The 16,775-nt window shown below is 40.8% G+C and overlaps 1 protein-coding gene across 1 annotated transcript in view; it reads right to left on the reverse strand.

Annotated features, from left to right (window-relative positions):
- Window positions 1-3,959: 3,959 nt before the first annotated feature.
- The window catches only part of LOC105103188 (uncharacterized), a gene marked incomplete at its 5' end in the record, with an annotated part of 151,292 nt that continues 138,476 nt past the window's right edge, over window positions 3,960-16,775 (reverse strand). Inside the window, 3 exons of the mRNA XM_064476621.1 lie at window positions 3,960-4,070; window positions 7,923-8,175; window positions 10,619-10,837. Coding sequence (XP_064332691.1) covers window positions 3,960-4,070; window positions 7,923-8,175; window positions 10,619-10,837 — 583 coding nt within the window. The remainder of the gene's footprint in view (window positions 4,071-7,922; window positions 8,176-10,618; window positions 10,838-16,775) is intronic.

Genomic DNA, 16,775 nt, shown 5'->3' on the forward strand with positions numbered 1-16,775 from the left:
AATAATTCCTCGGCTGGTCTTCATGACAGCTGTTAGACACAACAGAGATTTCTACCTCAGACGCGGAGACGTGATTCTAACTTCTCTTCTTTACCCATGTTCTTAAAGCCTAATCATACAGCAAGGAGACTGGAGTCTGAACACTCTGAAGAACAAAAGGACCGGGGGTAGGGAGGGTATAGCTCAAGTGGTAGAGTGCATGCTTAGCATGCACAAGGTCATGGGTTCAATCCCCAGTACATCCTCCAAAAATAAATAAACTTAGTTACCTCCTCCCCATCAAAATAAATAAATAATACAATAATAAATAAGTAAAATATTAAACAGGTGTATGTGTGTATATTCAGGACTGGGACATTGTGCTGTACACCAGAAAATGACACATTGTAATTGACTGTACTTCAATAAATAATAATAAAAAAAAAAAGACTGAAACACCTTACCTGAGACAGTACAAATACAAAATCAGAGATGAAATGACGAACAGGAGGATGTAAAGTAGCACCGTGAGCATCACACCAAGAATCCCTGATTGCATGGTTCTTTCAAACATCCAGTAGAGCTTTGCTGCGTCAGCTACAGGAGTCTCCCCACTGTGGGCAAGCCGCTGACAAAAGGAAATACAAAGTAAGAAAAAAATTAGGGTGGAAAGTTAGTTAGATCATCAAGTTAGGTTAATTTAAATACACAAAGACCATATGATAGTATAATTTGTTTTTTGGGTTTTTTTGTTTTCTTTTTGGGGGGTTCTTTTGGAGGTAATTAGGCTTATTTATTTTGTTTTAATGGAGGTACTGGGGGTTGAACCCAGGACCTCGTGCATGCTAGGTACGCACTCTACCACTGAGCTATACCCTCCCCCCTGTTTTCAAATTAAATTAAATTTTCAAGGTGCTGAAGATCACCAGATCTTCAGCTGCATGAAGGAAAAGAGAAAGACTAGGTTCGTGTGGTTGGTTTACCAGGATTTTTCTCATTTTCCCTATAAGCATTTAAATGTGTGCTCCACATGCAATTCATAAAGTAAAAGCCATGTTTTATTTATGTACTATTAACTTCTGAATTTAATAAGCACAAGCTATGCAGAAATTAAATATGATGGTGGAAAGATTCTTTTCTTTCTGAAGCAGATGTGAAAGGAGTTTAATTTGTGCCACGCATAAAATAGATGGCTTATTTTAGAAACTTATAAAAAAAAAGTTATCAGGCTATTTAATGTGAGCTTGAAAACCAAAGTTTACATTAGGTCAGTTTAATAATGTCTTTATTTCAGACAAGGGAAAACATATTCTATATTGGGTTAGAAATAAATACAGGCAATGAGATCTTTAAAAGCAAATATAAAATGCTACGTACCTAAGGCATTATCATGTGGCATCTTTGACCTTTTGAGTTTTATAAAACATGAATGTTCTTTAATTACGACTCTCATGATCTAGTGGAAGTGGAAGTCTTATGTAATAAAAATGTAAATAAGGTATTTTTTACCCAATGTAAGAGAGAAAAAAGAATTTCTCTACTCTTTAAACTGACAATTATATAAATATAGCTTAATAGGGCACTTTAAAACTAACCCGTGGTACACATGTATAGATAAAAACAGAAGCCTAGAGATGTTAAGTTGTATTTACTCTACACCAAAAAGTCCATTAGTCATTGGGCAGTGATATAATTTAGACGTTTTGACACTCAACTACTGCTTCCTCCACCACACCAAAACTTTTATTTTTATGTTCTGTACTGGTTAATCGGTCTACCTTGCAAAATGTGAGTCTGTTGCTAGGATTTTAAGCAGCAGATCTATAGCGGTGGTCATGTGTTTCCCCTACTTCAGATCTTTAAAAGTAAAAAATAGAGACACGGGATTCACTGAAGAAACACACACAAAAAATGACGTATGTTTGATGCCAATAACATAATCTAATTAATAGATGCTAATTGTTCATCTGCCCCACACATATGGTATTGAATGCCTATTATGCATCATTAAGCTTGAAGATAAAAGAGTGAATAAAATCACACAAAAGCCCTACCTTCCTGGAACTTTCATTTAAGTAGGGGTGGATGGTAGAAAACAAGTGATAGTAAGCATGTAAGATTAAGTAACATACATGGTATATTAATTAGAGAACAAAAATTTAAAATTTATTATTATTATTATTATTATTATTATTGGGGAGTAATTAGGTTTATTTGTTTATTTTCCAGTGGAGGTACTGGGGATTGAACCCAGGACCTCATGCATGGCAGACACTCTACTACTGAGCTATACCCCTCCCCAAAGAATGAAATTAAAAAAAATAAATAAAAAGCGGAAAAATTATAGGAGCAGTGGGGTGTGTTATTAAATATTTCAATCAGAAAAGGCATCACGGAAAAGGCACCATCTGAGCAAAGACCTGAAGGGTGTAAGGGAATGAGCCATTGCCTCCCAGGTGGCACTAACCCCACGCGGCCCTACTACATCTGTGTGCGCGTAGATTTTGATTCCTCAACTAGAGCATCTAAGTTCCTGCTCGGACCCCTGGGGCAATGGTTGCTACCTCTTGTATCCCCCGCAGAGCATTAGTATCCTCACATACTACAATCCTCATGCTTGTTCACTTAATACGTAGGGTGCCTTAGATTGTTCCGTTTATCCCCAGTTGGTCTCTCATTTGATTCTCTCAACAGTACTGTGAAATGACTAAAGTAGGTGTTACTGTTTCTGAATATTCTTACTGTTTTGTAATGCGGATGACGAAACTGAAGACTGGAGGGGTTGACTTGTCCAACGTCATATAGCTGACAAACAGCAGAGCTGGGACAGAACCAGTTCCCCCGACCCCGAGTCTCTGCTCTAATACTCCACAGTCACTTCAGATGGATTCTCAAGACTTCTTTGCTGAGTGAAAATACTTGCATTCTACTTGTGATCTTTGTTCTTATGGTTTATTCTTATCTGCCTCTACTGAGGCCAAGAACAGTGCCCTATTTATTCTGTATCTTTTAAAATCCTGTGCAGAGAGCAAATACATGCTGATCAATTAAAAGATTCAATAGCAAATCTTTCCTCTACTTTTTATCTAGATCAGGGCTCAGTTAGAGAATGAATTTATAAACTCAGTGGAATTATTGAGCAGAGTATCGTTAATGGGGGTCAGGGGACTGCACTGCCAACCTTTGAGCCAGCAAACTGAGACTGGCAAACTGTTCTTAGCAACATCACAATCAATCAATGCTTCAGTCTCAAATCATTCTGCCACATCTCCTTCTAGATTTACATGAGAAAAATGAATCCATAATAAAAACTATCAGTAAAATTAGGTAGCATCTCTCTTGGCTCACTGACAGAGATCAAAAAATCATGTCAGTGGAAGCAACCTAAATATCCATCGACAGATGACTGGATAAAGATGTGGAGTGTGTGTGTGTGTGTGTGTGTGTGTGTGTGTGTGTGTGTGTGTGATGGAATATTATTCAGCCATAAAAAGAATGAAATAATGCCATTTGCAGGAACATGGGTGAACCTAGAGATAGATGATTATACTAAGCAAAGTAAGTCAGACAGAAAAAGAACAAATATATGATATCACTTATATGTGGAATCTTAAAAATGATACAAATGAACTTATTTACAAAACAGAAATAGACTCACAGACATAGAAAACAAACTTACGGTTACCAAAGAGGAAAGATGGGGGAGGGATATATTAGGCGTTTGGGATTAACAGATACACACTAGTACATATAGAATAGATAAACAAGGTCCTATTGTATGGTGCAGAGAAGTATATTCAATACCTTGTAGTAACTATAATGGAAAAGAATCCAAAAAATTAGGTATTTATGTATGTACAACTGAATCACTTTGCTGTACACTTGAAACTAACACAACACTGTAAATCAACTATACTTCAATTAAAAAAAAAACAGAAACAGAGGAATTTTAAAAATCAGATGATTCTCAGCTTTATTCACTAGAAGGAAGTGTTGAAAGGACTGGAGGCAGGAACTCGGGCAGCCGCAACCTCACGAGTGACACTGAATCCAGGATAACGATGATGCCGCATGGAGCCGTAGTTCTCCAACTGTAATGCACAGGAAAATCATCTGGAGGTCTCATTAGAACCCAAAGTCCCTTCCCAGAGGCTGGCCCCCTTCCCAGAGTTTTTGCTTCAGTGGTGAGTGAAGCGCAGGGCTTGAGATTTTTGCATTTTTTGTTTTAAGCTCCTAGGTGAAACTAACGCTATTCATCTAGGGACCTAATTTTGAGAACCACTGCTCTGGAGCAGCTCTCACACTTCAGCATGCTGTTAAATCACTGGAGAGCGTGTTAAAATCCATGTTTTTATTTCAGTTGGTGAGAATATCCAACTATGGATTCCGGCGCTGCTGATCAGTGGGCCACAAGCAGCTTTAGCATTTTTTAAAAAACAGCAAAGGTAGGTGTCGTCTGCGGTGAAACATGGAGTCTAACAGGAGAACCGTCATCGTGCAGATGGGGAAGGAGCCTTCAGCTTTTCCTTCCAAGTGAAGAAAGATATGGGTGTTCTGCTCCTCTGCCGGGATCCAGGTCGGCTTCCATCCGCTTACAGACCTCTGCAAGGGTTCTCAGGTGGCCCACCTGGAGGCTGCTTTCCCATCGGTTACCTCAGAGGCCCCAGGGTAAATTCAGGCAGCTCATTTTGTCAGCTGCCTTTGACGCAGTGCACCATTCCACTATTAATCTGTCTCAGGGACCTGACTGGGAGAAGGAAAGCAGCAGACTTTCCTTAGGAGAAGATCTCGGAAGAGCATAAAGGACGTCCTTCCCCAACAGCTTCCTGTGTGGCGTTGCAATAGGACCAGACGCGCATCCCGCCTACGGGCCTCTGGGGGGACCTGTGACACGCGGGACGTGGTCCTGCTGGAATGCAGGCAGCATCCTTCTCCACATCTCCTGCTCAACAAACCTTGACGGCACCGTCCCTTCCTTGCGAACCTGGAGTCTGAGAGAAGCAGCAATGTGGGGAAAAAATCCAGTTGGATCCAGCTCAGTCCACTCAGAGCCAGAATGGGGCTCATCAGAGGGTGAAAGAACAGGATGGGGTGGAAAACGCAACCGCGTCTGACGGACAAGGCGCCCGCTTCTGCCGTGTTGTCAAGGTGTACCCTGCTACTGAGGCTTCCGAGGGAGAGCGAAGGCTAGCACGTGAGGACAAGCCTTCCCAGCACTGGCACACTTCCCTTGGCACAGGGCTCAACCTCCAATCCTTAGCCGAAGGCTAGAAACTAGATCCACTGGTAGGCTCGAAGTACACTGCTTTTAGTTCATCGTATTAACGTTAAACGATCCACACGGTTGTGTAGCTTTGAGAATCACTGCTTTTAGTTCAATAATGTTAAATAATCTGCATGGAGGTCATACCACTCGGAAGTGAGAAGTCAGAATTCTCACACAAAGCCTCAGAAGCCATCAGTGGACTCAGCACAGCAAGGACCCCAGTCTGGTAGAGGGCAGCTCGGGAACCCTGAGCAAGCGAAAGCCAGCCTAGCAAACAGCAAAGGGAAGGGATAGGCCTTCTCAGAAAGTGCCCAGCATCTTGTCACAGGGTGGTCTGGTCCACAGAACCAGCATCCTTGGCACCATCTAGGAGTCTGCTGAAGTGCAGCATCTCAGGCCCTACCTGCTGAATCAGTTTGCCTTTTAGTGAGATCCCCAGGTGACTTACAAGCACATCAGAGCTGGAGACACGCTGCTGCAGCATAGCGTGGCCTAAGAGAAATGAGAGAGCAGCGGGCTTTGCGGACCCCAGCTGCCTCCCACTGCACCCAGGACCACATCTCCACCGGTGCAGCTGGGATAGCAGTTTGGTCTCCCGTTCCAAAAGCACATTATTAATGGTGGAATCCATTTCAAATACAGTTAACAAGCAGAGTTCATCAAAACATCCCATCCCTACGATCGACTAGGCTCAATGAATATAGTCTACACACATATAAACCAGTTGTAAACCTTTATTTTCTTCTTAAAGGAGAAATAGAGGGGAGGGTATAGCTCAGTGGTACAGTGCATGCTTAGCATGCACGAGGTCCTGGGTTCAGTCCCCAGTACCTCCACTAAACTAAGTAAATAAGTAAACATACTTGCCTACTGAAAGAAAGAAAGAAAGGGAGAGAGAAAGGGAGAGAGAGAGAAAGAGGAAGGAAGGAAGGAAGGAAGGAAGGAAGGAAGGAAGAAAGAAATGGGGATAATTTTATAAAATTTTATATTGATATATTTATACTACCCATCTGTTTTCTCGCTTGGGGTATATATTTCATAGCCAGGTCTACAGTACAAAAATGCAGTTAAAATTCAGATTTCCTTTCCCTCTGTCTGTTAAAATTGCTTTAAAATCGGTGACTCCAAATTGAAGTTGTTTTTTTGACTGGAATTACTGTACTGTTTGCTAATATCTTTAAGTTGGCTTTGCTAATCTGATTTAAAGCTTTTGGCAACTTCAATGGAGCTCAGACAAAGCAACTAAAGGGCAGGTAGTGGGGGGTGGTTAACAGGAAAGGCAGGAAAGCTTTCCCATTAACTCTTCCCTTGCCGGAGCCCGGCTCTTTCAAGCTGTACTGGCATTCCTAATCTTCCAGCACGCTCCCCAGGTGGCTCCACGCAGCTGTGCTGCCAGTGGTTCTCAAACCGTGCTCCCTAGACCCACAGCAGCAATGTCATCTGCTGTTAGAAATGCAGATTCTTGGCTCTCACCGCAGATCTGCCAAAACAGAAACTCTGGGGTCAGGGCCCATCCTGTTTTTTTTTTTAACAAGACTGGCAGTAGATTCTGATGCAAATTAAAGTTTGAGAACCAGTACGTTCCAGCAACACTCACCAGGAACTTCTAGGCCTTGCAAACTCAAAGCAACAAAGACATTTGGATGTGGCAATAAATTCACACGAATATCCACGTTAATTCTGCCTCAAATCATAGCCCCAGCTTTTACTAGTAAGTTAACTATTTTGAGGCAGTCAAATAACTGTCATCAGGAAAGATACATTTGATTTCACAAAAGAATATACTAATTTAAACTTGATGTAGAGATTTTAGTGTAATGGAAAACACACCAGCCTCAGAATTCACAAATCTGGGTTTTAGTCCTAATTACCATGTGTGCTGTGGCTCCGGACAAGTTATGTAATTGTGTGTCTGGTGTCTCCCAGCTCTAAAGTGGGAAGCATACTTGTCCCACCAAACCCATGGTGTTATTGTAAATATGCAGTCAGATAAATTGTGTGAAGGTGCTTGAGAAGTACACAGTACTCTCCCAATATTAGAATCATTACCACCATTTTTTATACATAATCATGTATGCTAGTTCATCATTCATGGTCATGAAGCCCTAAAACTATATATTTTAGAATGAAAATGCACTGTTTTGTCATTTCATAAACATCACAAATGTCAAAATAAATGCCTATGGAGTCATTTTTAAATCTATGTACTACTTAGAAATGTTTAGAAAGCTCTTATTCTCCTTGAGTAGATTTGTTATGGAAGAGTACACATCAAAAGGAAATAACCTAACCAATTAAAGGAACAACTGAACTGCATGACTACCTTTTTATAAAGTTTGGCTGTGAAAATCCTTAACGTTAAAAAAAAGTTACCAAAAATGTTACAAAATAAAACTTCTTTGTGATCATTTTGAAAATGTACCAGTTAGTTTGAATTTGATCTCCAACATTATTTTCTACTTATTTTGCAAGTGTCTGTTTAACATAGTTAAAATTACACTTAAAATGATTGTTAGATATCCATAATTTTTAACTATGAGGAAAAATCGAGTAACTTCAATTTAAGGTGAATTTTGAATTGGTCATGATTATTGAAACTTCCCGTGTCAACTGATTTGTGCACTAAGGCTACATTCTATGTCAAGGACTCATATTCCGATTATTGTACTTGACTTACCCCCAGGACAGTATCCACAATAAACACTGCCAGTGGGTCCAGAACTGTCCATAGTCCCATGGTAATGATTAGCTTTGACAGGACGTCAGGGCACGAGGCAAACAGTAGCTGACAGCCCCATCTGATCAGAACCAAGGGAAGTATCGCTGCGTTCAGCATCAAAGGCCCCACCACAACCACAAGCGACTCCTCTCCGATGTCAAGTGAAGAGGCTGGGTAGCAGAGCTCAACTGTGAGAGGGGAAAAGTGGAACCTGTGGGAAAACAAAGCCATCACATGTGTGCAAAGGAGGAGGCTTGTCTCAAATGCTACCGATACAAAACACGTTAAAGAACGATATGCTTTCTTTTTTTTAACACAGGAAACTGGACACTGAATAGGATCCCCCAAATTCCACGTTAGAGTCTTCATCTTCTTCTTAGTACCACCTCAGCAGCTCACTCTCAGGAAAAGGCAAAGTCCACCTGGTTCCTTGTTCTTGTAAATTTCACGTGCAGTCAGAGCAAGGAGATCAGTTTCATCCACTGAGCAGAGCACTCTTTACAGTAAAAACTGCCCGGCAGTTCACACAGACTCACTGATAGGCTATTTGAAATGCTAAATATACCAGTGGACTTAGTAAAGGCTCCATCTCTAACAGAAGTCAGAAACACAAATAAATCTCATAATTCTTCAGAATTTTGGCATAGTTGATTCATTTTGCTAGTGATTCCTCTAGCTACACCCCTAAATACAACAGTGGCACTGTTAACAAACAAAAACACCTAAAGGGACCACCTGACAGCACCTAAGGAGCTCAGGGCTGAGTCCAGGATAGCCTAGTAATTCAAACAGCCTTGACCCAGCTGTTGGTACCATCTTTCCATGAAAGGTGAGCCTTCATCGACTCTCGTTTTTCCTTTCCTGTTTTTCAGCCTTAGAAAGCTATTTTGTAGTTAATCCTGCTTGTGCGTTCTTGCTTATCAGCTCTCTACTAAAAAGAGTTCTTCATTTTATCCATTCCTTGACCTTTGCTTTGAAGGAAAGTTTTATGCTTTGTTCATATGCTGCTGTGGGTATCAAATAATGTGTGTCTATTTCTTTTTTTTTTAATTGATGTACAGTCAGTTACAATGTCAACTGCTGGTGTACAGCACCATGTCCCAGTCATGCATATACATACATATATTTGTTTTCATATTATTTTTCATTAAAGGTTATTATAAGATATTGAATATAGTTACCTGTGGTATACAGAAGAAATTTCTCTTTTTAATCTATTTTTATATATAGTAGCTAACATTTGCAAATCTCAAACTCCCAAATTTATTCCTTCCCACACCCTGCTTCCCCCGGTAACCATAAGATCGTTTATTATGTCCGTGAGTCTGTTCCTGTTTAGTAGGTGAGTTCATTAGTGTCCTCTTTTTTTTTTTTTTTAAAGATTCCACATATGAGTGATATCATATGGTATTTTTCTTTCTCTTTCTGGCTTACTTCACTTAGAATGACAATCTCTAGGTCCATCCATGGTGCATTTCTTAGCTGAGGACCCGACACAGAGTAAAAGCAGAAGAGAATGCCCCTTGCTGCCGCAGCTATTGTCAGGTCTCATAACCACGAAGTGACATGGAGCTCATGTATGACTCAAGCCTGCGGACCTAGACAACCGTCAGCAAAGTACCTTCACACATTAGGTCCTCTGTTGCTTAAGAAATGGAATAAACTGGGCTGTCAAGTTATTTTTTTGCACTCTCATTTAATTAACAACCAATAAATATAGAGTTTTGTTTTCTATTGAACAAGAGAGTGGGCAGCAAAAAGCAACTAGCTGAAGCATATAATATTTGTCCTTTCTGCTTCAGAAACTCACACACACAAAAAGAGAGAAAGAAAAAAGTGAAGAAAGGAATATAGTGTCTATATAAAATTCTCCCTTGAAGATAGTTATTTAGTACAAATTTGCATATTCCATGATAGATTCAGGTATTTGTGACTTAATTCCAAAAGATGATCAAAAACTGTATGTGTATTATACATACACACATATTCCTTTTCACAGTGTCTTGAAGTAGCCTGTGATCTTCTTAATTGAAAATATACGCACATCTTTATTTTTATCTGCACCATCTACATTTGAGAAAATGAATTTCACTTGTATTGACACCTATCTGTTTGTCTATCTGTAATGTCTATGCAATCATGTTTGTGGAGAGATAACCTTTGAAGTGTCATTTTTTTCCAGGGGATAATGGCCCAGGAAGCTGCCTGGGCTTGAGTTTGGTAATTGTTTGAATTCAATCATTTTGCAGAAGCAGGAATCTTTGCTTCTCTGAGTATAGGTGATAAATCATACTTACATTACTTCTAAAATACCTTCAACATAAGTCACTCTGATAGAATCAAAATAGAATAAAATATTGTTGCGAAATTCCTTTTTGGATTCTGCTCAGGTATTAGAACATATTTGAATCTGCTAAATTTTAAATAAATATTGATGTACCAGTTACACAGTATTTGTATATACAGACCCACAGAATGAGAATATAACTGTAACAGACATTCCTGCTCTCAGATAAAGACATTTTCGTCTTTTCAAATCATCCCTGCGTTTTAAGTCTCATGGTAAATGGATGGGAGAGGAGCTTTTTTTGTACTTTTGCTTAGTCTCTCAAGATGAAAATGCATGCCTTTGAGTTTCAGGGGAAGGCACTCACTTTGTCACAGGAGTTGAAATGGCCTGGAGGAAAAGCCACTGGCTGAGGTAATGCAGGTAGAGCCTCAGGAACCAGAGAGAAGCCATCAGCAAGATAATGTACCAGAAGCCCTGGCTTCGCCACTGAGCTAGCTGAAGTTCTGAAAACACTGACGCCAGCAAAAAATAGAGATGTTTGAAGAATTCTCCAGATCCAGTTCCATCAGCAACTGAAGAACAGCTACAAACAGAGAAATAATAGATAAGTGCTGGGCTTAAAGCACAACCAAAAGTAAAAAATTTTTGAGAATAATAATAAAGACATAGCAAAGGTAAAGTTGAATGAAATTGCTTTTAAGGTACTTGGGCCTCAAACGATTTATGTTCCTTTTCACTATAATGGATTACTAAAGGAGAACAGAATGATATATGCATATGGAAACGCAAATCAAAACCACAGTGAGATATTTCCTCACACCCATTAAGATGGCTACCATCCAAAAAAAAAGAAAGAAAAGCCAGAAAATAATGTGTTGATGAGGATACGGAAAAATTGGAACTCCTATGTGCTGTTGATGGAAATGCAAAATGGTACAATTGTTATGGAAAACTATATGGCGGGTCCTCCCAAAATTGAAAATACAGTTACCATCTGATCCAACAATATTCCCCCTGGGTATATATTCAAAAGAATTCAAAGCAGGATCCCAAACAGATATTTGTACACCTACATTCACAGCAGCATTATTCACAGTAACCAAACGGTGGAAGCACCCTAACTGCCCATCAAGTGGAATATTATTCAGCCTTAAAAAGGAAAAAAATTCTGCCACAGGCCACAACATGGATGAACTCTGAGGCTATTATGCTAAATGAAGTAAGTCATAAAAAGACAAATACTGTGTGATTCCACTTAGATGAGATAAACTAGAGCAGTCAAGTCATAGAGACAGAAAGTAGAGTGGTGGTTGCTAGGAGCTGGGGGAGGGGAAGAGGAGTTGTTTAATGGCACAGAGTTTCAGTTTTGCAAGATGAAAAAGTTGTGGAGACTGGTTGCTCACCCATGGAGACACACTAAACACAACTGAACTGCACACTTATAATGGTTAAGATGATATATTTGATGCTATGTGTGTGTTACAATTAAAAATTTAAAAAGAAATATAGAGACAAATGATTATAAACAACAAACGTATTTTTTTTAATCCTGAAAATCTATACCATTGCCCTGTTTATCTCACCTACTCACAATGATCCCTCTTTATTAAGGTTACGTTTAATTATTTGCACATAACGTGTTAAAAGTTAACTATTTCATTTTGAAAATTGAGACGAGTTATTAACATATCATTGAAAACATATGAATGAGAATTTCAACCTTAGGAATGCTCATGTTCTTTAGTACAATACCGACATTTTCTGTTGAAACCGACCATGAAAGAATTATGTGCGGTTATTCTGATTTAGCTCTGATTTCCTCTCTCTGCTCAGTATTGACGGCAAGAGATGTTTTCAAAGCTTCTGAAAGCAGGAGAGGAGATGAAGAGGCTACCTGAAAGGCGCGCAGGGGCAGAAGTCGCTCCTCACCGGTTCCCATGGCTACGCGCAGCGAGTATTCAGTAGAGTTACTGGGGCTTAGTGACTAAGTGTTACAAGTTCTGGAATCTGGGCGATTCCTTTCTACGCCTTCGTTTCCTCATATGGAAAAGGAAGATGAGACTAGTACCAACATTCCAGGGTCAATACGACGACTGAGTTAACAGATACAAAACGCTTTAAACAATGCTATCCCTAAGCAACTATCACAAAATAGTAAGTACTCATGATGCTGTTTCCCCTTTTCCTTCTTCCAATAATTAGCAGAGCTCCTTTGAAATAGGCTGACTTTCCATCAAGCCCAAAAAATGTATGCGATCTGTCTAAACGACAATATTTTTTTTAATTTTTAAAGAGATTTAAACATGGAAATGCATATATTTGCTATTTAATTAAAACAGTAAATATTGATGGTACACACCATCATTGGTTTAATAAAATGTCGGTTTTACTAAACCAGTGATCGATCTTTATAATAAGTAGGGTCCAAGTTCCTGGATTAGTTTGTCTAATCTGATTCTGAAATAATCCAGTAAATTATTTCTTCAACCAAAAATAGTCCTGATAATAAACACATTACCAGAGGAGAAGCTGGTACCACAGTAAGTAGTTCAGTGACTTAGTGACCAACCACAGCAGTTCAAGGCCGTGTGGGAGCGTTAACAGAAACGGAATTCATAGACAGATTCCAAAGATTTTTATATACAAAAGCTCATCCCTCCCTCAAGACTATCAACTACAATGACAATTGTACCATGAAAAGAAAATAAATAACAGAAACAAGAGTCTTTGGGAAGAAAAACAAGAAACACAAAAAACTAACAACAGCAGAAAGTAAGAGAAAATACATTATTCCCCTTAAGATTCCAATCCATGACTTTAGTCGTTTGGGCTGCACAGGACTCACAAGGCACTGAACTTGACATCGACAGTTTATTTTCGTTGATTTTGGGTGTATTTTGCCAGGAAGGTGCAGAGCATCATCTAACTGAAAACGACATGCAGTCAGGTGAGAACAGCTAAACGGGAAGCAGACCCCAGGAGGCTCTGGTTTACCACAGGCAAAACCGTCAGGAGGCTACAGACAGACTCAGAATACCGTACTGCGTTTACCATTATGTGAACTGAAACCCTGAACTTTCTACACTGCTACAGGAAAATACTCTGCACATGGTCCCCTCTTCAGTTAATGACTGTGTCACTGTTTCACTTCTTCAAAGAGAAGAGAAAACCGAATACAGATTTGGCATTGTGTTGTTTGCAAAAAACAGGAAAATCTCAAACGCTGCAAAACAGAGAAGACAGTAGCTTCTCAGACCTTTGGAAATTTCCACTGTTCTTTTCATCTATTGACATAAGATGACTAAGCAGTTTAAATATGTAGGCACAGAACCCACTATTAAGTCAGATTTTACCATTAGCTTCACTGATGAAATGTTTCCAATCCACATTCAGATCCACACACTTGAGTATGGGACGTTTGATTTAGGACGAATAACACTCACATTTCACTGCGTACCATTTATATCTAATTCAAGATACTCAGTTTTCTTGTACCTAGTCAACACAATTCAATGTTTTTCTATTTGTTTGTTTAACAATAGTAATTATAGCATCTGGATTTCAAGAATTAGGAAAAACCTGGAATCAATAATGTCGAGTTTAAAAAATTGTATACAGCAAAGTTAGAAATTAATAAAAGAATCAGTTGATGTTAGAATGTCGCCAAATAAAAGGATGTGTCGAAAAGCTCCTTAGGTGAACAAAGCTAGTCAATTACAGCCATCTAAACAACTCCTGTAGACAAGAAAACGTCAGTCCCCGTCTTAATCGTTTTGAACTTGCACCTGAAATCTAAACACCCACGGATATAGTACTGCCCCTGCAACCCTCTCTCTGCATAAATTGTTTTTAAAATGGATTTCATTCGAAAGAAAATTCTGCATCTGTGTTTCCCAACTGTCTGGAAAGAAAGCCTCTTTTTTATTCCTGCATCCATGCAAGGCCCGTGATGAAACACAGCGCTGGGGCATGATATCTTCCTCCACATTTCAACCGTCCTTTCCCTCCTCTGTAATCCTTCTTGGTTATGTACAAAGAGTATGACCATCAGAAGGATAATAAATGGCCTCTGCCACTGGGGTGTGTAATACGTACAGTGGGAATTGATTTGCTGGTTATGAAGGAAGCCAGAGAGCACACAGATCATTGCAAAAATCACATTGAGGCCAGCAGCTCCTCCCCAGTTCACGCAGGCGGCTCCTCTCTCGCTGCCAGAGGGTGAGAGGAATGGTGAGGTCATCCAGTATTCAGCTATTAAATGAAACCTATTTCTCTGAACTTCAGCCACATTTCATATGACACACATATATCCCCCTTCCGTGGCCAGTCCTTATAGAGACCTGAAATCAAACAAGATTTCTATGATCCATCAGTGTAATAATAATAAAAAAAAAGACCAAAATTGCTTTGGGGGAAAAAAAAAAGCATGGAATGCATTCTTAAACTCCCTTCCACAGTGAACAAGAGTCCTTAGGAATTTGTATACAACCAGGTCCTGCGATCTGGGGAGTAAAGAGGAATTAGACAAATGGGAGTGGGGGAGGGTAGCCAGGAAAGCCGGGAGGGCCTTCCATCACACAGGTCATTCTCAGAAGAATGAAGTTCTTTTTTCTAGAACTGAAAACAAGCTGACTAGGGTGGAGGAAGTCTAAGCAGGCAAAGACGGTGATGGATTAGGTAAAAAAGTAGGTAAAAAAAGGCCTGTTTATAATGGGGACTCTATTCTACCACCATCAATGGCCCACAAAGGATTCTAGGGTGAGGGAGATGGGGAGGGATCCCACGTTTGAAGAAACGCTGCTCTGGCTGCCGGATGGAAACGTGCGGGGAGGGTCCGGACTCAGGGGAGGAAGGATTACAATTTAGATGATGACCTACTGGTGCTGCTCCAGGAGAAGCAGGACTCTCGAGCTTTCAGAAACGTGGGCGTGGCTAGTCTTCATTGTCACAGTCACAGGTAGAGTGGAAAAGGCCCCTTGTCCTCTGACAGGTGCTTGGGCAACTCAAACGAGGAAGGCCTCCTGCCCCTGCAGCAGTCCCCTAGGGCTGCCATAGCCACAAACGGGGTGACTTCAAACAAAAGAGAGGTATTCTCCCACAGTTCTGGAGGCTGCACGTCCTCAGCCAAGGTGTTGGCAGAGCCACGCTCTCTCTGAAGGAGGGTACAAGGTGACAGATCTTTTCTTGCCTCTTTCAGTGTCTGGTAGCCCCCAAGACATTCCTCGACTAGTGGCAGCAGAAATCCAACCTCTGCCTCCGTCATCACACGGCCATCCTCGTTTTGTGTGTCTGTGTCGTCACATGTGAGGAGGACACCATACTGGACTAAAAAAGGGTCCACTCGACTCCAGGACCATCTCATCTCAACTTCCACCTGCAATGATCCTCTTCCCAGCTAAGGTCACACTCTGAAATACTAGGGTTTAGAACCTCAACATATTATTTGAGGGAACACAATTCAACCCACGACGCCCCCACATGCCAACAGCAACCCTCTTGAGGAAAAGGGGATTTGAGAGGAGGAGGGACGGATCAATGGGTGGACTTGAGAGATCTTCCACTACAGTTAACAGGATGTGGAGACTGTTTGAATATAGGGCCTTAACGAAAAGAATCAAACGTGGTTGCAAAGTTTCTGGCCCAGGGAGCTCATCCAAAGGTGACTGAGTGGAGAGCATATTAGGAAAAAGCATTTGGTGGGGAAGAGGGAAAAATGAGGAAAAAAAAAAACCCACTAAGCTCATATTGACGCGTGTATGGAAAATGCCTCTGGTGCATCTAAGAGAATTTGCCCAAAAGCCTGTCGTCCTTACAGAGGTGGAGCTCAAGAGACATCGGAAATGGAAACAGCAGTTTGAAGTCACCGACGTGGAAACCAGAAGCCATCATCCCGGCGGAGACCCCTCATCGACATACACTAGGTGGAAATGATGTGAAACCCAAAAAACTGCAGAAATGTGGGTCACTAGGTGTAGTGCAAATGTCCTCTGCGCAGAACGGGCCATGACTACACTGAGCAGCACAAACTCAGGCACACACTGAAGAGATCATTTTCCCATATACCGGCTTCCAGCTACAAACCCACTTAATCTGGCCAAAATCATCCTCTTTCATTCATTCCTTCAAAGAATGGCTCATGGAGAAGTGTTTTTAAGGTAAGGCAGGATTTGGGGCAGTAATAACTGATGTAATAGTAGCGGCTGTTACGTGTTGGACACGGTCTAATGTAACACGTGTGAACTAGACCTGACTTGCCAGGGCGCTTCGGAGGACGTGTGTTACTGCAGTCATTTCACAGACGAGGAAACGAAAACTACGGAAGGGCAAACGATTCGCTTTAAATCATACAGATTTTAAGAGAAAGAGCCAAGACCAGAATCTAGATTTCAACCTGCTTGTAGTCTGTGTGCGCCCACCATCCGTGCTGCTCTGAGTCCGTGGGGGCTGACAGTGTTGGCAGGAAGGAGGTTTACCGCTCACTCCCATATCCTGGGAGCTTGCACTGGAACTCAGTCAACGCG

This window comes from Camelus dromedarius, chromosome 19 (genome assembly GCF_036321535.1).
Source record: "Camelus dromedarius isolate mCamDro1 chromosome 19, mCamDro1.pat, whole genome shotgun sequence".
Classification (NCBI taxonomy): Eukaryota; Metazoa; Chordata; class Mammalia; order Artiodactyla; family Camelidae; genus Camelus; species Camelus dromedarius.